Source organism: Eschscholzia californica, unplaced genomic scaffold (genome assembly GCF_041429995.1).
Source record: "Eschscholzia californica isolate CP2 unplaced genomic scaffold, dmEscCali1.0.p SCAF_1, whole genome shotgun sequence".
In the NCBI taxonomy this organism is placed as follows: Eukaryota; Viridiplantae; Streptophyta; class Magnoliopsida; order Ranunculales; family Papaveraceae; genus Eschscholzia; species Eschscholzia californica.
In genome coordinates this window covers 76,283,676-76,310,204 of record NW_028238198.1, presented here as the reverse complement: position 1 = coordinate 76,310,204, position 26,529 = coordinate 76,283,676, and the positions used below count along the sequence as shown (strand labels likewise).

General features: G+C 37.7%; 4 protein-coding genes, 1 long non-coding RNA gene and 1 pseudogene across 10 annotated transcripts; 4 read left to right on the top strand and 2 right to left on the bottom strand.

The window, feature by feature from the left end:
• The first annotated feature begins 4,281 nt into the window (after window positions 1–4,281).
• LOC147569258 (actin-7-like) lies at window positions 4,282–9,123 on the top strand. Of its 2 annotated transcripts, none has more exons than XM_086655734.1 (5): window positions 4,282–4,613; window positions 7,337–7,410; window positions 7,516–7,909; window positions 8,015–8,628; window positions 8,801–9,123. In XM_086655734.1, the coding sequence occupies exons 2-5, from the start codon at window positions 7,351–7,353 to the stop codon at window positions 8,864–8,866; spliced, it is 1,134 nt and encodes a 377-aa protein (XP_086511860.1). In that variant the 5' UTR covers window positions 4,282–4,613; window positions 7,337–7,350; the 3' UTR covers window positions 8,867–9,123. The 2 variants fall into 2 exon arrangements, with proteins under 2 accessions (XP_086511860.1, XP_086511861.1); XM_086655735.1 differs by having other exon boundaries at window positions 4,525–4,735.
• Window positions 9,124–9,590: 467 nt separating this feature from the next.
• On the top strand, window positions 9,591–14,173 carry LOC147569256 (uncharacterized; annotated as a pseudogene). The gene is made up of 3 exons (XR_015231223.1): window positions 9,591–10,031; window positions 11,466–13,746; window positions 13,991–14,173. The product of XR_015231223.1 is annotated as an uncharacterized LOC147569256 (transcript).
• Window positions 10,210–13,420, bottom strand: LOC147569257 (uncharacterized). Its single transcript, XR_015231224.1, has 2 exons — window positions 10,872–13,420; window positions 10,210–10,702 (listed from the first exon to the last, which is right to left on the bottom strand). It is a non-coding gene; the product is annotated as an uncharacterized LOC147569257 (long non-coding RNA).
• Window positions 14,174–15,359: 1,186 nt separating the features above from the next.
• Window positions 15,360–17,808, top strand: LOC147569255 (actin-7). Of its 2 annotated transcripts, none has more exons than XM_086655732.1 (5): window positions 15,360–15,561; window positions 16,131–16,204; window positions 16,289–16,682; window positions 16,779–17,392; window positions 17,496–17,808. In XM_086655732.1, exons 2-5 carry the CDS (start codon window positions 16,145–16,147, stop codon window positions 17,559–17,561), a joined length of 1,134 nt encoding a protein of 377 aa, XP_086511858.1. In that variant the 5' UTR covers window positions 15,360–15,561; window positions 16,131–16,144; the 3' UTR covers window positions 17,562–17,808. The 2 variants fall into 2 exon arrangements, with proteins under 2 accessions (XP_086511858.1, XP_086511859.1); XM_086655733.1 differs by having other exon boundaries at window positions 15,455–15,713.
• Window positions 17,809–19,978: 2,170 nt separating this feature from the next.
• Window positions 19,979–23,964, top strand: LOC147569254 (autophagy-related protein 13a-like). 3 transcript variants are annotated; one of them, XM_086655730.1, is made up of 4 exons: window positions 19,979–20,175; window positions 20,384–21,827; window positions 21,932–22,110; window positions 23,302–23,964. In XM_086655730.1, exons 2-4 carry the CDS (start codon window positions 20,451–20,453, stop codon window positions 23,606–23,608), a joined length of 1,863 nt encoding a protein of 620 aa, XP_086511856.1. In that variant the 5' UTR covers window positions 19,979–20,175; window positions 20,384–20,450; the 3' UTR covers window positions 23,609–23,964. The 3 variants fall into 3 exon arrangements, with proteins under 3 accessions (XP_086511856.1, XP_086511855.1, XP_086511857.1); XM_086655729.1 differs by having other exon boundaries at window positions 20,377–21,827; XM_086655731.1 differs by having other exon boundaries at window positions 19,990–20,191.
• Window positions 23,965–25,825: 1,861 nt separating this feature from the next.
• LOC147569253 (RING-H2 finger protein ATL79-like) lies at window positions 25,826–26,422 on the bottom strand. The gene has a single exon (XM_086662328.1). It carries the CDS (start codon window positions 26,420–26,422, stop codon window positions 25,826–25,828), a length of 597 nt encoding a protein of 198 aa, XP_086518454.1.
• Window positions 26,423–26,529: the final 107 nt, after the last annotated feature.

Genomic DNA, 26,529 nt, shown 5'->3' with positions numbered 1-26,529 from the left:
GTATCAACATTATAGCCCTGACCTTCACATTGACGAGATACATCATACACGTTAGCACCAACCAACTTAGATCTCACATATCTAACTTTTTTTCTCCGGTTCTTTTATGTAGGTGGAGTGATGATGGTTAGACAAGTGAACTCACTCGATTTTTGGACAGTGACAGCATATGGGCCTGAATATTGCCACCCACCTAAAAAATGTAGATTAAAATGCGCGGCTGACCACTATGATGCAATTCAGTCTGTTTGCGAGTGGAGACCTGTAACTCGTTGTCTATGTTATTATGGCCATTAGACTACTTGTTAACTGAGATTGGGGGAATTAGGTTTTCTGTAATGTGGTGTCGTCAATTTGTAAGAATGTTCATTTCAATTTCATAACTTGTAATGAAGAATATATTATAAATATAAATTAAATATTTTTACTCAGTTTTGTTCGTATACATTTATGCAGTTAGTTATACACAACAAAACTAGAACTGGTTTAATTTTTTAAATTCGACAATTTCTATAGAAATACATTACAAAAACTAACCTTACACATACTGTAGAAACCAACAATAAAAAAGAGAAGGAGAGCTTGAGAAAGAAAGGGTACAATAGGATTGATACACCATAGAAATTGAATAAATATATACTCCATAAGAGTCTTGAAATAACGCGAAAGGCTTATTTAATCCTATCCTATCATTACATAAACCGATAAATGAGAAACCCATACACACTATCGAACTCACGACCTAATTTAGGGGATTGCAGAATATGGGCGGAACCAAAAGATATTCTGATCAAACCATGAACATTCCGATTTCATGAAAATGACGAATCCTTGCAATTGTATATACGATATTATGATTAATCATTTGGATGCAGTTCTCCTTTTAGATTGGTCTATAGTTACGAAAAAAAATAGCAATTAAGTTTTTTAATTTAACTAAATTCTTCAGAAATCAATATTATATAATAGTGTTTAAAAACAAGAGAATCTCAAAAATTTTAAATTTGTGACGGTAGACACAAATTATCCGTTTTAATTCAGGATATCATTTATCTCGAAATATATAAATGTTCGATTAGCATATGTTTGTTAGGAAATAAACAAACTATAACAAGGTAATTTTCCCTATTTTTTGGATATTTTTGTAGACTTTTATACTTGATGATTTTAAAAATATTGTTTTAGGCAACAAATAAAAGAGATAATATGAAAAAAAAAACTTGTCAGACTATAATAAAAGAATATCTAAATTTTTTATTTCTATAATTAATTTCTTTTAGGCACGAAGATAAATCATTTTACCATCACTATAAGTACAATCTTCACTCATAGACAAAATCACATCAAAACTTAAGCAAAAATAAAAAAGTACTCCTACAATCAATAGTAATGGCTTCTAAGACAATTTCCCATGCTCTCTTGTTGGTTCTCTTTACAGGTTGGTGTATAGTATTAGTATTAGCGAGTCTATGTGTATAGGTTTTGTCGGATCTCTAATTATGCGGCATTCTCTTGTAATATAATAATCATCCTTAGATTTTACAATTTATTGGAGCTAAAATTGTCTACATTTTCTAGTTGGGGTTTCTAAAATATATTAGGACTCTTGTATTCTCTGAGTTTGTTTCATTTCTTCTTTCTATGATATTTTTTTCTCTTTGTATATTTAGATGTAATTTTTTCTAATAGGCATTTCTCTCTGTTTTGTTTGTATGTTTTAGATGTAGTATGCTTATTTATTTCCTTCTATGTGTATGCAGGTGTGGTGATGATGATGGTTGGGCAAGTGTATTCGTATGATTCTTTGTCTCAGGTAGCATATGGACCTGAGTTCTGCGCCCATGGTTCACCCAGGCAATGTATAGTGCAATGCGCAGGGGACCATCCAGATATAATCGAAGCACATTGCGAGTACAAACCCGTTATACGTTGTCTATGTCTTTTCGGTCATTAAATTACCCATCAACATTAGATATCGAGACATTGGTTTTAAATAGAATAATGTTGACGACCGTTAAGCGTAGTCGTTCAAATTTTGATTGAATGTTGACAGTGGAATGAATTTTTAAGTAGATGGTTTGTTTTGAAGTGGTGATTTTTATGTCTCGTTGTTTTTATATGTTTGTTAAGTGTCTAAATTATTGGAAGAGTTTCACTGTCGGATAATCAACTCAAATACCAAAAGAAAGTCACGTAACTAAAGGTGGCGGCCTGCATAAAGAAAAGTCACAAAGACTTAGTCAATCAAGATTAAAATAGAACATATTTATTTTTTAGTTCAAAAATTTATTAAGTTGTCTCTTGGCCCCTAATCTTCGTGTTCGTCTCACCTTAATCTCACAATTTTCGGACACCACAAATTCCGGCCACAATTTTTATTTTGCAAAAAAGAAAAAGAATATCTAGATCGCTATTCATTGTTTCTCGTTTAAATTCTCTGATTAGTTATTTCAAAACTAACAGATTGGAGCAATTTCAAAGGTCGCGGCTTTGGGGAATAAAGAAAATTCTCCGGGGAATAAAGACTTTTCTTAAAACTAGTCAAATAAGATTGACTTTTATGTTTCTTTTTTATTGCTAAGGGGCTTCTAATTTTAGAAGATGCTATAACTCATCACCTCTCTACCACCTCATCTTCTCGCCACCTCATCATCTTCTCCGGCGAAGGTCGCCGGCCGACCAGTTTTCCGGCCGGCGACCTCCAAACATAAAATTTTTTTTGTCCTCTCTCTCTCTAACACTCCGGCGCAGGGAGACCTTCGCCGGAGGTCCGGTCTGTCCATGGACAGACCAGATCTAGACCTTCGCCGGAGGTCCGGTCTGTCCATGGACAGACCAGATCTAGACCTTCGCCGGAGGTCCGGTCTGTCCATGGACAGACCAGATCTAGACCTTCGCCGGAGGTCCGGTCTGTCCATGGACAGACCAGATCTAGACCTTCGCCGGAGGTCCGGTCTGTCCATGGACAGACCAGATCTAGACCTTCGCCGGAGGTCCGGTCTGTCCATGGACAGACCAGATCTAGACCTTCGCCGGAGGTCCGGTCTGTCCATGGACAGACCAGATCTAGACCTTCGCCGGAGTGTTAGAGAGAGAGAGGAAGAGAGAAATTTTTTTTTTTTTTTTTTTGAAGGTTGCCGGCCGGAAAATTTCTCGGCCGGCAACCTTCGCCGGAGAAGATGATGAGGTGGCGAGAAGATGAAGTGGCAGAGAGAACAGATGAGATAGAGGAGAACTTTAAAAAAAATGTATTTTGCATTCCCCATAAAAATTTATTCCCCGGAGAATTTTAAAAAAAAATCTGAATTCCCTCGAGAATTTATTCCCCGAAGAATTTTCTTTATTCCCCAAAGCCGCGGCCATTTCAAAATATCTAGTGTTTATGTTTTGTTGGGCTAGGGTTTGACTTTATCAAGGTGGAAATTATCGAAAAGAAGCAATGAATAATAATCCAAATCTTTTCAGCAATTTTCATCTCGATAATAATCCATATTTTATTCGGCAGAATTACATTGTTTTTAAAAAACAGTTCAAGGTTGTTTTTATGTGTGTCTCAATCTGAATTGGTTAAATCTGAGTTCTTTTTACAGAGCGCTAAATTTGTCTTTTACACATTTCAGAGGATACTCTCAATTTTTTGACATGTTTTGAAGTATGAAAAAATATATGAGTTTATTTCAACCCATTTAGATGATAGGCCAATTCAGACATCTTTTCAGATTTTGTTAAAATAAAAAACAAACGGCTGAAATCTGAATTGGCGACCAATTCAGATTTCAGATTTAAATTAATAAAAAGACAATCAACACCCAAGTCTAAAATTCCACCGTAATTAAAACACAGGCATATTTAAGAAGTTAGCCGAAAAGTTCAAAAGTTTACTATTAACTAGAACATTCTGGTTTGATGAACATTCCAGTGTTAACTAATTTGTCTACGGTTTGAGAAAATTATAGGTTTTATTTATGTTTCAGAACCAAATTTGCTTTCGTCTGGAAACCAGACATTCCCAGCAAAGAGGCTTCTCCCCTTCACCGGAGAGACGAGATCGAGAGTATAGACATGTGAAGCAAGAAGAAGATGCAAGAAAAAGAAGAAGGAAGCAAAGAAAAATTCAGTTAAGGTCGTCGCTCGACTACGACCGGAACTGGCCGACGACGACCTAAAGTAATTTACGCCGTTAAGTCAAACACTGACTGAAATATTATCCCCTAAACACAGTTTGAGGCATTGTACTCTAAACACACATTATCTTTAACAAAATTAAGAATTGCCTTTAGCAAGATTGTCTTTTAACTACTTGGGATTTTGCCTCAAATCTCCCTTTTTTTTTTTGATGAAAGAGCCTCAAATCTCCCTTGCCTTTGGGAAATCTAAGAAATTGCATACTATATCCATGCAATTAACATGCCAATAACCAAACCTTTGCACATAACACCCACTGACCCACCTGTCTTTTTAACCGAGAAACACACAACACGATATATAACTGGCATCATCAGACACACTCTCTCTTTCTCTAGTGGATCGGATTATTCTCCCTCCAGACGAACCCAAAGAAAAGAAAACCGCATTAAAACTTCCTCTTTCTCTCTCTCTCTAGAAATAACAAGGTACTGTATATTTTTTCCTCTGATTTCCTCCTCCTCGGATTCTCTTTTCTTTTCCTGATTTTTCCCCAATACTCGATCTACTGGCTTACTGTCCCGATCGATTTAAGAAAACGTGGTTTGAGGTTTGATCGATTTTACTGGAGTTAATTATTAATCTAGATTAGGTTTTCTTTCTTATACTTGCTCTGATTTTGTACGTGATGATGATCGATCGGGTTTAATTCATATATGTTGTTCTTTAGATCTTCTATTTTTGTCATAGTAAATTGAACTTGATCTTTTGATTGATATGGTTTCTCTGTTAGATCAAGATATATAATTCTGACATTACTAAGATCTATAGGATTCTGATTTAATTTCTGATAATTTATGTTCATTTGTATGTTGATGATAAATATTGCACTTTCTAGTCTATTTTGGTGTATTTGCTGTTCTAATTTGTAGCATGTATTTGCTGAATGCTATAAAGTGTTATCCATTGGTAGATTCATTGTTCTGAATTGAGCAAAGGTCACATTGTGTTGTTAGAATCTAAGCTAGGTCGACTTGGATTTCGCCTTTTTTTTAGGATTCGCATTCAAAATTTGTAGCCAAAATTGCTTAATTGGCGATACTGTGTGTTCTGTAATTTACCAATGGTTTTGGATCGAGCATGTTACTTGGTATAATTTGGTTCACTTGTTAAGTTAACCTCAAGTAGTATGTTTTTTCTCATTGTAAGAATTTAGACCTCGAGTCAGATTTCTTATCTGACTACTGACTACCCAAGTTTCTTTACCGAAGAAAATAATTTACGGGTAGTATTGTGTCTCTGACTAGTGAGAGCAAGTCCAATCCCAGCCTGTCTTAGGCCGAAAAAAACCACTTTTTCACCTAAAATTATTGGCCTCAGCTCAGCCTCTAAAATTCAGCTCCAACCCCAGTCTCTCTTGAGGCCGAAAATTTGAATTTGGAATTTCCCAATTTACTAATAAAATTCAATTAAAAAAACATCGATTACAACTAATAATTGATTAAAAATTTAAAACTACTTAAATACGACTAAACAACACTAGAAAAATTAATTAAAAATAACTAGAAGGGGTTTCTTGGGACTCGTGGTGCACCGTTGAACCAAGCCTCTCGCGCCGCTAAAAGCATTTGTTGAGCATGTTCGTCGAGAGACCTAATATCAATCTTCATTAAGTCCATCGCATATTGTCGGTTCGCCACCTCCGTTTGCACCCGTAGAAAATCTTGTTGCACCTTTAGGGTCTCTTGTTGAACCCGTACTGCTTCACTCAAAGTTACTGATCTTTGTTGGGAACCTTCGTCTCTTTTTTCCCAATATCCCTCACTGGGAGTTTTTGAAGCGGTAGAATGTGTGGATGGTTCGCCAACTCTTGCATTTGCTTTGGCTTGTTTACGGCCAATTGGTCTTTCTTCCGATGGATTGGTATTAGAATCTCTTTTACCGGATGTTGACTCTCCTGGCATGTCTGCCATCCACTTGTTGTGTGTCATCAAAATTTTGTAAACATGTAGGAACCTAAACCCTTTACCTTGATGATTTTTTTTTTACATTTCGATAGCTCTTTGTAACTAAAATAAACAAAATATATATATAAGTATATATTATGAATGAAGTGAAAAGATAGAAAAAAGAAATTAAAAAGTTAGAAACAATTACCCGGTCATAATCGTTTTCTCCGCTTTTTGGAACTTTATTTATTATCCTCAAAGTCGATATAAAACTTTGACATTCCGAGCTTATCTCACTGAAACGAGATTTACAACTTCTAAGTGTGCGTTGAAACTTTGCACTCGCATTATATTCATCCGATATTTTTTGCCAAAATACTTTATATTTTTGGCTATTTCCGACAACCGCATCAAATGTTATTTTCAAATAACAATTAGTAAGTAAAATATCTTCATCCGGCTTATACGGTTCCCGTTTAGTTATCTTTGTCGAAGACGTCCCTCCTTGCACACAAGAATCCTCACATACTTCATAATCATCAACTCCTAATTGAGCCGACGGGTAAGTAGAATTAGGGGACAACATTTCCATATAACTTTGGTTATCGAATTCGTTGATGTCTAATGGATCCATGGGTGAACAAATGAAAAGATCAAAAAAACAATTGAAAGAAAGAGAGATAGAAATGGAGAGGAAGTTGCAAGAGATGGAGAGAAAGAAAGTGATGAAGAGGGTGAGAGATGAAAATGGATCCAACCCCTATTTATAGGGGTTGGATCCATTTCTAGCCGTTGGAGCAAATCCAACGGCTAGGGGGGCATCCCCAAGTGACCGTTGGGGCCCCAACGGTCACTTGGGGCCTCCATTCAGTCGCCCCTAATGTTAGGGGCGACTGAATGGCCGACCCCAGCCTCCGCTCCAAGCGGCTGGGCTTGGAGCGGGGGGCTGAGGCCATAAATTTGAATTTATGGCCTCAGCCCGGCTGGGGTTGGACATGCTCTGACTACTGACTAGTATATGGTTAGTGAAGTATTTGAAATTGATGAAAGAAATCACATTCATTTTGCCATTTCGTAACATTTTTTTGGCCATTGTCCTCTTCTCTCCCCTTTAATTATTCAACTTTAGCTCCACCCAATTTAAAAACTGTTAATCTTCCATTAAGTAACGTCCATGGACTGTAACAAAGTTATTTTACATTTTACATCCCTTGAAACTTGACTGCATCATTTTTTTGAGTAGTTTGTGGTTTGTTTCTCAGGCTTCCTCTAAATTATGGCGGACGGTGAGGATGTTCAACCTCTTGTTTGTGACAATGGAACTGGAATGGTGAAGGTGAGAAAATGTATCCTGATAAACTGCATTCGGGATCACCCTTCACGGAAGTGTCCTGAATAGCACATCACCATTATCTCATTTCTGCTTATTTCTCATTGACAGGCTGGTTTTGCTGGAGATGATGCACCAAGAGCTGTATTCCCTAGTATCGTCGGGCGACCTAGGCACACAGGTGTTATGGTTGGAATGGGACAAAAAGATGCATATGTTGGTGATGAGGCACAGTCTAAAAGAGGTATTCTTACCTTGAAGTACCCTATTGAGCACGGAATAGTGAGCAATTGGGATGACATGGAGAAGATCTGGCATCATACCTTCTACAACGAGCTTCGTGTTGCTCCTGAAGAACATCCTGTTCTCCTCACTGAAGCCCCTCTCAACCCTAAAGCCAACAGAGAGAAAATGACACAGATTATGTTTGAAACTTTCGATGTCCCTGCCATGTACGTTGCTATTCAAGCCGTGCTCTCACTTTATGCCAGTGGTCGAACCACAGGTTGGTAGACAGGAGAAAAACTTTTAATATTTCTACTGATATTTCTAAAACTCTCTCTCTCACTCATTCTCTCTCTCTGATGATTGTGTTAATGTTCTTCCATAGGTATTGTGCTGGATTCTGGTGATGGTGTCAGCCACACAGTCCCCATCTACGAAGGTTATGCACTACCCCATGCAATCCTACGTCTCGACCTTGCAGGGCGAGATTTAACCGATGCTTTGATGAAAATTCTGACTGAAAGAGGGTACATGTTTACCACAACTGCCGAACGGGAAATTGTCCGTGACATAAAGGAGAAGCTTGCTTACGTGGCTCTTGACTACGAACAAGAGCTCGAAACTGCCAAGAGTAGCTCATCAATAGAGAAAAATTACGAGCTTCCTGATGGTCAAGTGATCACAATCGGAGCAGAAAGGTTCCGTTGCCCAGAGGTGCTCTTCCAACCTTCACAAATCGGAATGGAAGCAGCTGGTATTCACGAGACGACTTACAACTCTATCATGAAGTGTGATGTCGATATCAGAAAGGATTTGTATGGTAACATTGTACTCAGTGGTGGATCGACTATGTTCCCTGGTATTGCTGATCGTATGAGCAAGGAGATTACTGCTCTCGCCCCAAGCAGCATGAAGATCAAAGTGGTAGCACCACCTGAGAGGAAGTACAGTGTCTGGATCGGAGGTTCGATCTTGGCCTCTCTCAGTACCTTCCAACAGGTAACTACTAAGGCTCTGCTGAAAATAATTTCGTTATTTATTTCTCAACTTGTATTTTACAATGTCGAATCATTGGAGCTAACTAAATTACCTAAACCGTATTACTAAGTAATGGTCTGAAGCTACAATAATTGGTTTTGATGATCTTAATTTTGTTTTCCTTTCATTGCAGATGTGGATATCGAAAGGAGAATATGATGAGTCTGGTCCATCAATCGTCCACAGGAAGTGCTTCTAGATTTCCGCTGGCATTTCAGTTATCTTCTGTTGTGTTCTATTCTGTTTTCGTGTTTTATTGAAAGATATTTGTCTGGTTTGAGGAACTTAGTCAGTCTGGTTTGTTTTGCTCTCTGTGATCCTTATAAATATCTTTCAAGTAATAGTAGTGATGTATTGAAATTTGTAGGTTTAAATATTTGGTTCAATACCTCCTTGAGTCCTTTATATGGTTCATGATTGTGATTCTTGATTATCTATTGGTGGTGTATTCTGCAATGGGTTTTCGGAATGGTTCTTAGTTATACTATTTCCTTAGATATGATAATCGACTAATCTTAGTTGATTCCTGATTATATTGGTGGGTTATTTTTGCAATGGTTATTCAGACGGGTTCGAGTCGGAAACTGACTATTTTTTGCGGATTATAGTATTTCTGTTAGATAGGAACAAAATGAATGATTCATTAGTGGTTAAAACGAGTCAGAATTCATCCTTAGACAATCCTATCAGTAGTGGACAGAGACAATGGTGGATATTTGTAGACAAATACTTATTTTGTAAACATTTGAAGACATTTGTTCTTGGCGTTCACCTTTTTTAACAAATCAAAAGTTTTTTAACAAATCAAAAGTTCAAGGGATGAAGTTTGAATTTAAAAAATCTTAGGGAGGGGTATATAATAAGGTCTACAGAGTGAAATTCGAATTTTGGAAAATCGTAGGGAGGGAGATATAATTACGGCGTATGAAGGAACCGGAGATATTTATATGCTTTCTCAGCAGATCCATATCATTTTCTCTCTCTAGAAATATCTGTTTGATCTTTGGATAGAAGAAGAAGAAGATGTATAATGGAATTGGATTGCAGACGGCGAGAGGTTCCGGAACTAATGGTTACGTTCAGACAAACAAATTCTTCGTAAGACCAAAGAGCGCGAAAGTGGAAACGAAAGGATTTGAAAATGATCAAGGAACTGGTGGTGTTAAGAAAGCAAATAAAGAGATTCTTGAACATGATAGGAAACGTCAGATTCAACTTAAGCTTACGATTTTAGAAGATAAATTGATTGATCAGGGTTATACTGATGATGAAATCGCTCAAAAGCTTGAAGAAACAAGAAAAGATTTGGAAACTGTCGATGAAGAAACCGACATCGGAAGTAGCAGCAGTATCGCTAAGAACAAGTATTAATCTCTCTCTCTCTCTCTCTCTCTCTCTCTCTCTCTCTCTAGGTTTACTTTTTTCGTATTTCATTTAAACTGTGTTCAACTTTATCGAAGTACTGATTTCTTTCTTTCATGACTACTTTGCTCTATATCTAGGTTATTTTCCCAGACTTTGTTAGGAATGAATGCTTAGTTTAGCTGATAACAATGATATTGTATTCTTAAGAACTGGAACTTTCAATAGATGCATTTTTTCCCCCATCTGGTTCTATTTGTGGTTGAAGTTTGTCTTTGTAACAGTCTGATTCCACTCAGTCATTTTATCAAACACTTGAGCAGAAAACTATAAACACTTCTGTTCTTGAGACGTTTGCTCAAGATTTTAACACCAAATAGTTTGTGTAATAACTATGTGAAACCAAGCAACTAAATGCATTTCTGGTGAAGTAGAATAGCGCACACAACTACAACACCAAGTTCCGTGATTCACCCAAAATTGGTTTCTGCCAAATGATGCCAATTTCACTTACGAAAAAGGATATCAACTTGATAGATGGCACACACATTATCCCTTGAGGCCCCCCTTCTCGAGTGATTCTATTGATACAACAAATTCTTTTACTGTGGTTAGTTTACCAAGTTTTGAAACTACAAAAACAATAAATGAAACTGAGGTGGACTAACCGTGTCTGCAGAAAAGGAATCGTTATGGTTATGGAATGGATAGACACCAATTCTAACAAATCTAACCTTTGCAACTAGCCAATTAGCATTAAACCATTGTTAATCCGTTGTACATAGTTTTGTTATTCTCGTTTATATACTACTACATCTGCCCTTATGCCGTGCATATGTTACTAGACCGTTCCTCTCTGAATTTTATAGAACTCCAGTTTATACTCTGCTAATTGTGCTTACTCTTTAATATAGTGGAGCGGTCTCGGTGGACATAGCATAGGTGATTTCAGGTGTTTTCGTGATTTATAGGACTTAGCAGTAATGCGCAATGTCAGCATTGTTTGGCATGTGGCATCCTAGGGTACCTTGTGTATATTTTGGGGATTTTCATTGTACATCTGTACTAGGATTCTTAAATTGGTGTCGTCGCCTCTTCATTCCTTCACTGGTTTATATTTCATTTCAGAATTCTGAAGAAATGTCAGATCGTTGGTCTCCTTCCAGCTTAGATTTTAGATAATGGTTTGGATGCTGACTTAGATGAGCTCATTAGCCTCATTATTTTTCATCTTTAATCAACTGGGGCATTCATAGCACAATCTTACTATGCTTTTACTATTTCGATCCACTTCATCTACTTTTCTACAAATTTCTAAAGTTCAACCTTTCTTGCTTGTGTATATTGATAAGTAGAAATTTGTGTTGATGCCTTTATTCATTTTGCATATGTATATATTGGGTTTTAATAATACCAATTAGTTGTGCTCGATCCAGGGGTTCAGATACTCAGACACATCAAATTGCAGCTAGGAAAGAGAGGCAGATGGAGACATTAAGGGCTGCTCTAGGGATTAGCAGATCTGATGAAACGTCTGAACCTCAAGAACAAAATATAGATGAGACTGTGCCTTATAGGGGTACTGAAGGGAGTGACGATGAGAAACCAACAGAAGAGTTGAGAGAAGAAGGTGAGTTTTGCGAGACTGAGATAGATGTTCGAGAAAAGGATAAAAAGAAGCTGAATAATGTGAATAGTAGCAGGAGAGATGAAGCTGAGTCATCAAAACACCGCGAGAAGCAAGATAAGAGAAAGAGAAGGTACAAGGATGATTCTTCTGATACAGATAGTAGTGGCAGACGTTCGAAGGGGTTAAAGAAGAAACACCGCAAAAGTAGGCAAGATACTGATTCTGATGATGATAATCTTAATTTTGAAAATGATAAACACAAGGAGAACATTATAAAAGACAAAAAGACTAGGCGACATGACAGTGATGATTCTGGTAGTTCTGAATCTGAAAGCAATGAAGGTGGCAAGAAAAATACCAAAAGGGTAATGGATGCATCTGCCAACGCTCATTTGAGAAGTAATTTGAACGAAGTCGCACACTCGCACGTCTAGACAAACATCAAATGGTGAGGAAACACAGGAACAGTAGAAGAGATGACTCCGCGAACGAAACTGACACAGATAATGAGAAAGGCAATTCAAGAAACCAAAATGGCAAACAGGAAAAACTGAAAAATCCCAAGTCAAACCAAGATGATTTAGATGCAGATATCAGAGGAACAGTTGATTCTGATAAAAAGGAATGTGGGAAAGGCAGCCAAAGGGATAATATGGAGAAGCATTCGGGTTCTCATAGAGCTCGAGAAGATCGTATGGGAGAACCAAAGGGAAGTCAGAGAAGTAGGTCTGATTCAGAGGAAGACGACTCTGTTAGTGGCAAGAAGGGTGCTAGACGTCAGGTGACACGTAGGTCCACCAAAGGAGGAGATGGTACTGTAGACGATAGCGAGAGCGGCAATAGTAGCGATAGCAGCTCTGATAGATTCAACAAGAGTAGCAGCGGAAGTGATTCAGGTAGTAGCAGCGATGATGATAGGTACCAAAAACGTGGCAAGAAGAGGCTCAGTGAGGACAAAAGAGCACTTAATTCGAGGAGGGATCAAAGTGATGATAAACGGAAAGAAAGTGGTAAATTCAACAGAAGATTTAATGGAAAGGAAAATGACGTTTCAAAGATGGAAGAAGGAAATCAATTTGAAACGAGAATGAGGGTGAAAGATGAAAGCCATGGAAGTCGTGAAATAAGAGGGAGGAGGGAGCCAGAAGCTAGAGCTCAGAAAGGACAACTGGGTTTGCATTCAGGAGACACATATTCAAGAAGAGACCGAGACCGCCTGGAGAGCAGGTCTGAGTTTGAATCAGATCACAGAGTTAACAGGACTAGGAATGATGGGAAAGAAGAGGATCTCAAGCATAGAAGGTGTGAAAGAGATGAAGAAGTACATCATAGCAATAGGCGGGAAGGGGATGGCGTGGGATTGGGTAGAAGCAGAAGACGGGAAAGGGGTGAAGAAAAGGTGCATGGAAATGAAAGGCGTGAAGAGGATGGAGTAGAACTGGATGGAATGAGAAGGCGGGAAAGGGACGAAGAAAAAGTGCAAGGAAATGAAAGGCATGAAAGGGATCGGGTAGAATTGGGTGGATTTAGAAGGCGGGAAAGGGAAGAAGAAAAAGTGCATGATAATGAAAGGCGTGAACGGGATGATGGAAACAGATGGCTGGAAAAGGAAGAAGAGAAAGTGCTTGGAAATGAAAGGCGTGAACATGATGAAGTAGAATTGGGTGGGAACAGAAGGCCGAAAAGGGAAGAAGAAAAAAACAGGAGGCAAAAGCATGTACAGGGTAATGAAGAAGTGCGTGGAGACAAAAGGCGCGAAAAGGAAGGAGAAAAAGAAGATGACCGCCAAATCAGAACCCGAGTAAGGGATACAGACGAAGAAGAAAATGAGCGTCGAATCCGAAGGCATGGGAGAGATGAAGAGCGAGGAAGGGATGAAGAAATGAAAGGAAGTAGAAGACGTGGAAGGGACGAAGAAGTAAAAGAGGGAAGTAGGAAAGAGGGAAAAGATAGAGGGATTGATGCTAAAAGGGCTAGGCACGATGATCATTCCCAGTCAAGGGGAAGAAGAAGCGGGCGCAGCAACAACGAAGATGATCAACCAAGGCGGCAAAGCCGGAAATAGATTGCTACTGGCAAAATATCTGGTGAGTTTTTTCTGTTAACTATCCAAAGCTATTTTACTTCCTCACCTGTTTTTCATAATACACCAAACTGTTACTGTTTAGGCTTGGTCTTGAACAAAACCTAGAAATGAACTCTAATGGCATTTAGTTTACTGTTTTATCTATTTTTCACTTTTTAGGTCGTATTCATTTTTTTCACGAAACATTTTTATCAAGAATAACACTTTTCCTCGTAATATCTAATTTCATCTATATAATTTTGCAGGTGAGAAAATCGAAAGAGAAGGTGATATGATCCGAGTCAGGATAGTTGATTTTTGTCGGAAAGTTCTTGTTTGCTTTCATATAGACTCTCTGTTGTTCTGTCATTTACTCTGAAGCTCTCTTATGGTATTCAGATTTTGTGATCTTATAAAGCATTTTTGTTTGTAATGAAGGAATTTGGATCTGGTTTGGAATTGGGTCTTTTGAGAACATAGATTAAAACCAAGTTTTCTCTTATAAGGAGCAATGGCGATGATACATCAAAGATGTGATAGACACGATACTGCAAATTTTAACAAGAACATGCCTAAAGCCCAACTAAACTATAACTTAAAGTCTAACTACATTATTTATACCCTAATAATTTCAAATTCGAAAATCCAAAGATTTCACCTCCTTTGGGGATGGAACCTGGGACCTCTAGGGACTTTTGGAGTATATGTCAACACTTTAAACGGTTGACAACGAGCGTTTGAATTGAATTTTGATTTGCGGCTAGATTTATATTTCTTAATGTCCCTCTTCAGTAGTTTCAATAGACTTCATGTTGGTCTTGCTAAAAAGACATGTCAATCTGTTTTAGACTTCCCTTATGTTTGATAACTTATTAGGTCTGGGTTTTATATACAAATTTGCCGAAATCTTCGCAAACTCTGTAAACTTTTGCAAACTAAAGTGTAAAATATGTGTGCAAATTTGGGCAAACATCTACGGATTTTACTGTAGAGCTGAAGTCGAAAGAAATTGTTAGATCTTTGAGAGTATTGCTTATAAACGAATCCAAGCAAATTCATACAGTTCGCCATATTGTACTTTTGGGGTCGTTTTTCCCTTTGTTCTTTTCGGTTATAGATATTTTGGTGCAAATCAACAACCATATTATAAAGTATCGAATTAGGGCATAACTTCTTGAAAGAATAAATCTTGTCACCTAAATATGAATAATTCTAAGAGAATATATTCCTATTTTAGCACGTCAAAGCAAACCACTCGTACATTAATCATATATTGAAGCTACGGAAACGAATCAATTGATGTTACAGTAATAGTCCAACAACAATGAATTATCTTAGCCTTCACTTAGTAATACTTTACATTCTTCGGTGACTGTTTATGCGTACTTATTTGATTTATGATGCATTTCATTTTGACTCCCTAGTTTGTTCTAGAAAAGACTGAATTGTTTTGGGAATTAACCCATATTTAAAAGAAAATTATGAGTTTATAAAATCATGTTTACAAGAAGGACAATTATAGAAACAAAAAAAAACTAACCAATGAAGTTAATTGACGGTATCAACAGTCGAATTTAAATTTACAACCAAACATTAGAAAACTGTAATTTCTAATGAATGGTATCTCATTTTTATGTATAAAACCGAAATTTGCATTTCATTTGCATTTGACATTCATTTACATCACATTTCATTGGACGGGGGTTAACCACATCTATCGTTCTCTTTCCCTCTTTCTCTCTCTCTCGCTTTCGTTTCTCTTCTCTTGTTCAAAGCCAAGGAGAAATAGTCTCCTACTCGGCGATCTCTTCTTCTTCTCTCTCTCTCTCTCTAAAAGGTAATCTTTTTGGTTTAATCTTCTTCAACTCATCTCTTCATGATATCTTCTCTATTTATGATTTTATCTTCAGCAATTGATTCTATCTTTATTAAAATCGATTTCAAGTTGATTCAGAGTACTTTTCTAATTCAAAGTCATCGATCTGCTACGTAAGATTATATCCTTTCAGATCTAGGGTTTCCAGTCTTATTTATGTTATGTTATTGTAGGTTGGTTGTTTGTTGATGATCGTTTAAATTCCTGCATATTCCTGTTTAGATCTATTACTTAATCAATTTAGAAAAATCTAGATATGCAATCTAGATCTACTATTCGAGTATCTAGTGATAGATTGGGTTTGGGATCTCTAAAAATGAGGCCTATTGATTGTTTATTTCATTTAATTGGGGTATAGTTTATGTTTTCATGAATTATTGCAATTTTAATCGCATTCATTTTAGTATATTTTGGGAATTTGTGGTAATATCTTTTCCATTCGGCTGATTATATTTCACTATTCGTGTATAGCTCAAATCTTTTTTTTTTTTTTTTAAATTCTCAAATCTGCTTATCTTTTGGTTGTTCAGGCCAGTTATAAATTATGGCGGACGGTGAGGACATTCAACCTCTTGTCTGTGACAATGGAACTGGAATGGTTAAGGTGAGAAAAAACTGTTAAGGAAGTTTGCATATTATGAGTTTTATTGATGTGCTAATCATTATCTTCTACTTCTGTATTTGATAGGCCGGGTTTGCAGGAGATGATGCTCCAAGAGCTGTATTCCCTAGCATTGTTGGACGACCCAGACACACAGGTGTTATGGTTGGAATGGGACAGAAAGATGCATATGTTGGTGATGAAGCACAATCCAAGAGAGGTATCCTTACCTTGAAATACCCAATTGAGCACGGAATAGTGAGCAACTGGGATGATATGGAGAAAATCTGGCATCATACCTTTTACAATGAGCTTCGTGTTGCTCCGGAAGAACATCCAGTTCTCCTTACCGAAGCCCCTCTCAACCCTAAAGCCAACAGAGAGAAGATGACACAGATTATGTTTGAAACTTTTAATGTCCCTGCCATGTACGTTGCTATTCAAGCCGTGCTTTCGCTTTACGCCAGTGGTCGTACTACAGGTTGGTAGAAAGGAAGGAGAACTTCGTGATATTTCTACTGATGTTTCTAAACATTCTCTCTCTCTGATCATGATTGATGTTAATGTTCTTCCGTAGGTATTGTGCTGGATTCTGGTGATGGTGTCAGCCACACAGTCCCCATTTACGAGGGTTATGCACTACCCCACGCAATCCTACGTCTCGACCTTGCAGGGCGAGATTTGACTGATGCTTTGATGAAAATTCTGACTGAAAGAGGGTACATGTTTACCACAACTGCCGAACGGGAAATTGTCCGTGACATAAAGGAGAAACTTGCTTATGTGGCTCTTGACTACGAACAAGAGCTCGAAACTGCCAAGAGTAGCTCATCAATCGAGAAAAATTACGAGCTTCCCGATGGTCAAGTGATCACAATCGGAGCAGAAAGGTTCCGTTGCCCAGAAGTGCTCTTCCAACCTTCACAAATCGGAATGGAAGCAGCTGGTATTCACGAGACGACTTACAACTCTATCATGAAGTGTGATGTCGATATTAGAAAGGATTTGTATGGTAACATTGTACTCAGTGGTGGATCGACTATGTTCCCTGGGATTGCTGATCGTATGAGCAAGGAGATAACAGCTCTCGCCCCAAGCAGCATGAAGATCAAAGTGGTGGCACCACCCGAGAGGAAGTACAGTGTCTGGATCGGAGGTTCGATCTTGGCCTCTCTCAGTACCTTCCAGCAGGTAAAAGCACACTTCTTCATATCATATTGTTTAACTGTTTCTTTCTCTGAGTAGCCTTTGAACTTATAACCGATTGTGTTTGGATATCTGATCTTATTTGCAGATGTGGATATCGAAAGGGGAGTACGACGAGTCTGGTCCATCAATTGTTCACAGAAAGTGCTTCTAGGTTTGCAAGCTCTTTTGTTTCCTGGATTGTTGTTTGTTGTGCTTCTTATAGGTTTATGGATAAGAGATTTTCAGGTATGTGGAATGGTTTGAGACAGACAGGTCTTGGTTTGCTTGGTCGTTTTTATGCTTGAATTGTTCTGCTTTATTTAATTGTGTTTTTGAACAGTAAGGCTCGAACGTTGCTCTTTTGTTTCTCTAGCAGATCTAAGGTGGTATATATACTTAATATGTAGATTGGATTTTCAGGTGTCCCTGTCTTATTTTGTCAATCGTCTTTAAGTTTAAGTTTTACAGGCGATAGGAAACATTGGTCTCATGATTGTTCTTTTATGTTTCTCTAGGGTTAGTAGTAATCTACCTGATATCCATGATTTTTTTTTCCATTCCACTTGCTATTTAAACTGCTCTGTTGTTCTAAGAAAAAAAAAGCATACCTTGTTCCCCAATGACAGTGAGACGCCCACCCCAACTATAGGTGAAATGGCTCCAATCTTTGATGGCAAATCGCCCTACTTAGTTGCTTCAAGACAGTAATATAAAGCTTTTAAGAACGAAATTTTGTTGACGGAAAAACAAAAACCATTTTTCAAAACAATTATTGGATATGGTTTTCAATAATGCTTTGTGTTTATTTGTAAGAGTTTGAATTCGGCAGTTTCGTGCTTATCACATCTTTGATGTATCAATGTCAATGTAATGACTATCATAGATCGTAGTCAATTTCTTTAAAAAAAAAACTACTGTTTTTTGTGATGTGATGATTTATCAGAAGTAAACTCCGGTGCTACATTAACTGAACTTCTCATAGCCATTCAAGTCTATCTAGCCGCACAATGTAAAACTGACAGTCGGATAGACTATCGTGGTTGATAAAGAATAGGGTTAGAGATATACAGCCTGGTCATTTTAATTGTATCAATATATCATTATACTACACTGAAAAGTTCAGATAATCTAAGAAACTGCCCTAAATATAGACTGCAAAAACTTCTTATACATCGCTTTATACCTTATAATAGGCAAATTAAAATCATCACTTCAGAAATTAAAATTTGTCCAACTAACAAAGTCTTGATACCGTCACCAAGTTGGGGTTTCTTGGTTTTTTTTTTTTTTTTTAAATCTGTAAACATCGTATTATTTAGAACTCAAGAGTTTACAGAAAGAGAAGACAAAGCACAATGTCAGAGTGAAAAGAAAATAAGAACAAGCTAAACACACACTCTCTATTGTAGCTCTCGCGACTAAAAGAAAAGCCGCAAAATAGATCTTCTCAGAACGTCTTTGCCGAACACGAACCACAAGTTGGACTCCACTGTAAGCACAAACATAACCAAACATGTGAATAAAATTTGGATAAGGACTCGTTGACCTTGGATCAAAGAAGCAACTCCCAAGACGACAATATTAAGATGGGAGAATATGCGACATAGGAAAACTACTCCTCCACTTTCACGCCTAATTTCATTCCTCCTTATATTATTTAACATTACCTCTCAATAATTTGAAACTTTAGTATTATTATTATTATTATTATTATTAAATAAGGACGCCTGTAAAGGGACCTCTACCTTGTGTAAAGGGGCGTCTGAAAATGTTAGCTCTCTTATTTTGATATCCCTGTATACCATTTGGCACATGGACATTTGACGCCACTATCTCGTTTTTGTTATCTTTCTAATACGCCCTTTAACCACCAGTAGCACTTCCACAACGACCAACATTGAGAGGGCACGTCCCGTGAAAGAGTTTGGAGTCTGGGTTATAAGTGTAAGCTCATGTTTGGTATGTGTCAAGATTTTTTGAATGGGTTCCTGGAGCTTTCTCCAGAAATACAATTCCGTATCTTTTTTGGTGTCTAAAGTGGGGACAATCGCGATAATTACTAAGACTTGTAACGTCACAAATAGTATTAGAAGAGAGGGACGACTTGTCAAGAGCGTGGGGCATTGTGAGTCTCTCATCGCTCGCACTGAGTGTAGGGTATAAGTATACACTGAAGATTAGTATCTGTCGAAGTCTTTTTGGTGAACTAGTGGAGCCTTTGGTAGAAACAAAACTCCTTACTAGTTGGAGACTTGGAGTTAACCCTTCAGTGTATAAAACATAAACAATATCGATAACTGCTAAGGCTTGTGACATCACAAACACCACCACCACTATCTTTTGTATCTCCTCTCTCCCTCCCTTTATTGTCCAACTTTTTTCAATATGTGAGGAAAATTCATAGGATTTTAAAATGTAGAGTTGTATGCAAATAATCTTTGGTATTAGGACCTCGAAAGTAATATTTGAAGTGTTATGAACTGAATTGTAAAATGGTTAGCATTTACATAAACGGATGTGCCTTTAGAGTTGGTGTCCCTATACGCTGACCAGGGGTCCCTATACAAGCCACCATATAAAAATAAAATCGCGTCTTCTTCACTCTTTCTACTCTTTTTCTCTCTCCAAATTACAACACCCATCTCTTTCTCTCTCCCTCCAAATTACAACACCATCTCTCTCTCTCTCTCTCTCTAATTCTCCTACAGTCTCAAGTATATTATAAAACCACACGGCTTTTCTTCGTTTCAAAATGCAACCCTCTCCCTCTTCTTCAGCAAAATTGGGTAAGATTTTACAATTGTACTTATTCGATGATTTTTCAGTTTGATTTCAATTTCTTCAGCTTCATATGTTCTTCTAAATGTTATGTTTGTAATAGGAACATCTATTAGTTGATTTCAATGGTATTATGATATTATTATTGGTTCTACTTGTTAGTTCTTTAGATCGTACGATCTGAAATATCTACTGAGTTGTTATTAAAGTCTGTAGGTAAGAAGTGAATTGGAGATCTTTAATGGTGGAGTCAAATAGTGATTTGAAGTTTACCCTTAGATAGATGTCTCATCAGGGTAGTCCACACTCTGAGTCAGGACGATCCGAACAAATAATATCCCAATTCTTGTTGAAGAGCTTACACGTTATTTTAGATTCTAGGATCCCCTCACTCCGTCCACATGATCATAGTGGAGATTTGTCGTCGATTACCCGTTCAAGAAAGAGTGATAAGTGGTTCCATTTAGCACTTGGTGATCGTCCAGCTGCTTTAGAGAACTTACATTTCTGGCATAGAAATGTAATGGATCCAATGATTATTGATATAATACTTGTTCAAGAAGATCCTGGTTCTTCTTTTAGTGGCGATGATCTATTTAGTACGTCGGGTGGTGAAAGAACATCAAGGGAAACAGTTATTGAGAGGTGGGTTGTTCAATATGAGTGTCCGAGGACATTGGTTTCTCAACCTAGTGAAGGATCGGTATCTTACAGGAAGACTTATAAGAAATCTATCATACTCTTACGGACTCTTTATTCAACAATGAGGCTTTTGCCTGCATATAGGATCTTTCGGCGACTAAGTACATCTAACCAGAGCTGTAGTTTTGATATCATTTACAAAGTTTCCTCGTTTAGTGAGCCATTCTCGAGGGAAGAAGAGGATACAATGAAAGTATACAATTTTGTACCGGTCGAGGCCCATCCTGGTCACCTTTCTGTGTCCTTGACATACCGTCCTACACTGTCCGATTTCAACCTTGAATTTTCCACGTCGTTCCCACCACAGATAATTAAAGATTATGTGGGAAGCCCTGCTACAAACCCTCTGAAGAATTTCCCCTCCGCAGATAACCGTGCTACGTCATTCCCCCTTAGAGGAGCCCATTCTCCTTCATCTTCGCCGTTTCAACACCCACATAGTTGGACTAGCGGCCTTCAGAGAGGAGCTCCATTCAGACAAAACCATCATCTTAGTGGATCTCCACCTACTTACCGCACAAATTCCACGCCTTCTGATTATTCACCTTCGCCCCCTGATATATACGGCCAACGGTCTCAAACTTATAGGATGCCAACTCAGAAAAAAGGGTTCAGTTTTGATGAATACCAGCTCTCACCTCCCTTCTCATCGTCACCATCACCGTCTCCTCCGGCCCATAGTTCTGCTTTTAACTCTTTGCAGGCTCGTTTGCGTTCGGAAAGTGCTCCTGTCAATATTCCAATGCCTATGATGGCTCGAAATTCTAGACTTCTTACTCCTAGTTCCTCTGATCCAAATAGGCATGTACTTCCACCTATGTCTCCCAGAAACACAAAAGCTGATCTTTCGTACCAGGATTCTCCATCTTCAAGCAAGTCTTCTAGGAGAATGGATACATTAAAAGAAGGAGAGCTGCAAGCTGGATTTGCAAATTTGAACCTTTACTCGGGTCAGAAGGTAGTTCCGAACTGTACTATTATTCTTTTGACTTTCAACTGATAAAATTAGAATATAATATTTAATTGCTTCTTTGAGTTACTTTTTCGTTTTCTGCGTTGTAGGCATTTAAAGATAACAAAGATGATTCGGGGCGCTTCTCAGGTTTGATATCTTCCAGTGGTTCCCCCCGTGTCGAATTTTCTAGGAGCTCAAGCAGATTGTCGTTCCAGGATGATTTGGATGACGAATTCTCGTGCCCATTTGCTGTGGATGATGTGGTTACATCCGACCCTCGATCCAGGTACTACTCGATTTTACCATTTATTCAACTAAAAGTCCAACACAATTCCTTCTCCATGCGTAATCTCACTTGTAACATATGCCTGCTGAACTACAATATTCATCGCACAAGAGTTATTGCTGCTTGATCCTTCAGGGTGGAGCCCCCACATTCTATTTTTGCTCTTTTAAGCTCTATGATAAGACTTCTTTAGTGCTATTATTGGTTATGATTTATTAGCGCCGCTTTTAGATCAACACTATGTCCATGGATGAATGAGTTGTCAGCATTCCTTTCAAAGAACTGTCCTGATGAGACAGAATCTGGTTAATGACTCACTAACTCAACATAGTCTCGGCTACAACTTTTTGAAGATAAAATATTTTATCTTTGTCCCTTCGAAGTCCAGAACTCTGGACTAGTTTAAGTTATAGGGCTCCCACGCTGTTATTTTAGTTGACATCTATCTCTCTAAGTAGTATTTGCTGTTACTTTCTTTGTAAGATATTTTGGGCCATACCAGTTGGAGAGGTCTCGGCTATAATTTTACTTCGTGGAGATGCTTCCGTTGGACCTAGTAAAACATGTTCGAGCACTTAACCTTTTGTTTTTCCTACCTTTCACATTCTTCTCTCCTTTTTCTGTAGTGTTTTATTAGATGTCTTCGCAGTATCTATATATTCTGCAACTTCTGTAGAAAAAAATTTCTTTCACGAAAATCTGGTTGGCCTTTGAGTAAACCTTGTTATGAACTCTTTATCAATCTCGAAAACAGAACACCGTAAATAGTTGCCAATTTGTTCCACTTTGTTACAAGCTCATGTTGGATCTTGTGGTTATTTTCTTGTTCATTTTTGTTTTATTTGATATGTGATATGATCGTATGAATCATTTCTTTGCTTGATTTGAGTATATATTTTGCCACCATAGAAGGAATTATGAATATCTCGAGACATGGTTTGCCAAATAGTCTACGAAAGTCTGGTTTGGTTGTAGTTGAGTATAGGAATAGTAGCTGATGCTTGCTTCTCAGTATTCATTTCCTAGAAATATTGAAAAAGTCGCAACTACTGTATATATCCTGAAACATGAAAAAAAGTTTATCTTCTCTTCTACCAACGTTTGGTTCTAGTCTATCGTATGCAATTTTACTACTAATAATTGCGGGTTCTACATAGACTGACAATTTGTACCTTCTACTTTCTGATACAGGACCTATGAACGCAAAGAATCTTCAGACAGTACTTCACAGGGATTCTCCTCAACCAGGAACTCACAAGATGCTGCCATTGGCGTACTTGTGCATGTCTTAAAGACTGCTCCTCCTCTTCGGCAAGATCAGAGTTGCTATTCGTCTCAATCATCTAAAAACAATTTTGACGTAGAAGGTAGTGCCTCTGGATTCTTCGTGCCTAGGAAAACAGCAGATGCATTAGAGGAACTAAGAAGCTACCGAGAAATGAAGGACTTGCTACTCTCTCGCAGTGGAACTCAGTTGGTAAGCAAAAGAACAAGCTAATCGCACCTTCCCTTCTACTGTTGGCTTCTTTTATGTAAAAATTACTGATGGTCCGTGTGGGCCCAGGAATGGACCGTCTCTTCAGAGTGCTGGTTATCGCTTAACTGAGACCATTCCTCCAGTGGGAAGTTACATTGTATATAATTGACAAGAAAATTGATTTTAATGGTTCAAAATAATAGACTAAATAACAATTTACAGGTTTTGGAGACGATGTCAGTCTTAATGTTTTGATTTGTTCAGTATCTCACTAATTAGGTTGTGGTTAATTGGAAAACTTGTATGATATGTAAATTTTATTTGGATAAGAAGAGGAATTGAATTTGAAGTCTTAGTGCCTCCTTTGAGGACCTAAATTTTTTTTTTTTTTTGTCTCTCTCCATTTTACTCCTCTCTCTGTTGACAGTAGATATCATGGAACCTTCGCCATCAGCAGTTCCTTTGTCACAGGCATAAAGGTTATCTTTTTGGCCAGTGGAAGGCAAAGATTTCAGGCAAAATCCCATAACCCTCAACGAGAATTACCCCCTCGTTTGAGAATGAGTGGGGAAAGATAGTGGTGGCAATGCCCATAACCCTCAACGAGAATTACCCCTTCGCCTGAGACCTTTTGGCCCCAGACGAAGAGAATGAGTAGGGAAAGATAGTGGTGACAATGCTGGTGGTAATGGAGATGGAGGGGCAGAACACATTTGAGAAAAGCAAAATTAGTGGCCTCACATCAAATGGTTTCTTGTTGTAAAGCAATCCCACGTCGCTGGTGAGACGGAGTATTAAGAGGTTAGGCACCCTTCCTTCCCAAGTGTACATAGTGAACAGTATCAATAGCAACCTAGAAGACTCGTCCATATCATTTTATAACCCTTCTTAATACTTTTTTATCCCCATAAAATCTAGAGAATTGCACAACCCTTTCTTAAATTTAAAGGGTGCATCTATAGGGGCCTACATCAATAATGTTGGGCGCTTTTAGATCTTAAATTTAGAGGATGAATGAACTTAAACCTAAATTAGGAGACCATTTCCTAATAATTAAATGGGAAATGCATCTTAATAAAGTAATTTATTACTTGTACGTTAAAACATTTGGAGGTTAAAGAAAAGTAAAACAAATTTAAAAAGTTTAGTTGACGACAAGGAAAAAGTGAAAACCAACACCTCATCCTCCATTTCAGGATTTCAAACAAAACAAACCAAATTTTCACGTTATTAATCCCACCTTAATTTTGTATCATTAACCTACTCGACAAGATACCCCCCTCTATTTCCGCACTCGCTCAGAGAACGTTTCTCAAGGCAAACCCATAAGGCGACTAAATGACAACACCTCCCTCCATTACTCCGTACGTATTGCCGAAACTACCAAATAATCGCGGCATAAATTGCAGACTACCTTGTGGAAGTTAATCAGAGACAATATCGACACACTGTAGAAGTTGGGTTGTTCGTCAGACCACGTTGTGGAAGTTAATCAAAGACAATATCAACACATTTCAGAAGTTGGGTTGTTTGTCTCGAATGATATCGGTATTGAATACTTTTGTTTTAGAAAAGTGGTTTGATTGAGGAAGATTAGATTAACCTAACAGTATTCTAGTAGCAAAGAAATGTTGTTTTACACTTGAATTAATACGCGAGTTACCCTTTATTTGTGTGTTCCGAATAGGTGTATTTACGTTTGGATTGCGAAAGCACTATAGGTGTTTAAAATATTTTTCCCTGATATATGTATGGGAAATGATAGAGTGACTTAGAATTTGGTACTTAGAGGATGACATATTTCCTCATTTGGAAACAAAAGTGGTCCCCACCGTGGTCAAACTTTGAAAAAATCTTGTCTTTTAGTGAATTCCACGTCATTATGTCATCCTCTAAGTCACTCTAGCATCTCCCTGTATGTAGTGGAATAATCACGGTAACATAAAAAATATTGCATTCTTTCCTAACACACGCATAATAAACAAAATCAACAAAAAAAAGAAAGACTAGTTACATGCTAAGTTTGGTACTAAAAAAAATCTCTATACAAGAATCGAGATCAAGAACTCCATGTGGTAGTGGATGTGCGATTCTTTTGACAACATCATATTCATCTAGTTGTTTTCTGAACTATTTCAATGTGAGACATTCAGGATCAAACTCTAAGTGATTGTAGCACACTATGTACCACTAATCATTTTCTTTTGTTCATCTACCATTTTCTCTCTCTAGATTTGCTTACTCTACTGAAGTAGTAGTACTCTCCCGCTCACCACTTAACATTGGAACTTCTGCCACCGGTTCAGTCTCAATGTCGACTCGATGATGATCGGAATCCACCTCCCCTGAGTTTTCTGTCGAAGTTGTATTCATACAGTTTGTACGGCAAGTTGGACAAGAAGTATGAGAAGACAATAACCATTTTTCAATACATTTAACATGAAACCCATGATTACATTTTGATAACACCCTTATCTTTTCACCATTAATGAACTCTGATAAACAAATTGGACAAACAGATTCAGTACCAGATAAGTTTAATTCAGATGAGAATTCAATTGTGGGTCCTGCTGATTTTTCAATTTGTTGAAGTTTGAGTTCTTCTACTGATGATGATGGATGATTATCGGATTGATTCAGATAACGATTGATACAGAAATTGAGAATGAAAGCACCAATTATTATACAGAGGATGAACAAGAAGAGTAAACCCATGTCTAGATTAAAATCTGATCTGCTTTTAAATGGTTCCCATGAATTTTTACTACCATCATCATAAGAATTTGTTGATAATAGGCGTCGAATTTGATGAGATGGTAATACAAGAGAAGACATTTTTAGAGAGGGAAAGTGGATAGAGAGAAGAAGTTGATAAGAAGTGAAGCAGAGAAAGGTTGGTGAGCGATTGACACTAGGAATTCATAAATATATAAAGGAAAACG

What these genes read in the sequence shown, in the direction of transcription:
- LOC147569255 (XM_086655732.1), top strand. Translation starts at nt 16,145, where the DNA reads ATGGCGGACGGTGAGGACATTCAACCTCTTGTCTGTGACAATGGAACT. An exon ending in ATGGAACTGGAATGGTTAAG is followed by an intron (nt 16,205 to 16,288) that starts GTGAGAAAAAAC and finishes TGTATTTGATAG; the next exon opens with GCCGGGTTTGCAGGAGATGA. An exon ending in CTCTCAGTACCTTCCAGCAG is followed by an intron (nt 17,393 to 17,495) that starts GTAAAAGCACAC and finishes TCTTATTTGCAG; the next exon opens with ATGTGGATATCGAAAGGGGA.
- LOC147569253 (XM_086662328.1), bottom strand. Translation starts at nt 26,422, where the DNA reads ATGTCTTCTCTTGTATTACCATCTCATCAAATTCGACGCCTATTATCA.
- LOC147569258 (XM_086655734.1), top strand. Translation starts at nt 7,351, where the DNA reads ATGGCGGACGGTGAGGATGTTCAACCTCTTGTTTGTGACAATGGAACT. An exon ending in ATGGAACTGGAATGGTGAAG is followed by an intron (nt 7,411 to 7,515) that starts GTGAGAAAATGT and finishes TCTCATTGACAG; the next exon opens with GCTGGTTTTGCTGGAGATGA. An exon ending in TGCCAGTGGTCGAACCACAG is followed by an intron (nt 7,910 to 8,014) that starts GTTGGTAGACAG and finishes GTTCTTCCATAG; the next exon opens with GTATTGTGCTGGATTCTGGT.
- LOC147569254 (XM_086655730.1), top strand. Translation starts at nt 20,451, where the DNA reads ATGTCTCATCAGGGTAGTCCACACTCTGAGTCAGGACGATCCGAACAA. An exon ending in ACCTTTACTCGGGTCAGAAG is followed by an intron (nt 21,828 to 21,931) that starts GTAGTTCCGAAC and finishes TCTGCGTTGTAG; the next exon opens with GCATTTAAAGATAACAAAGA. An exon ending in ACATCCGACCCTCGATCCAG is followed by an intron (nt 22,111 to 23,301) that starts GTACTACTCGAT and finishes TTTCTGATACAG; the next exon opens with GACCTATGAACGCAAAGAAT.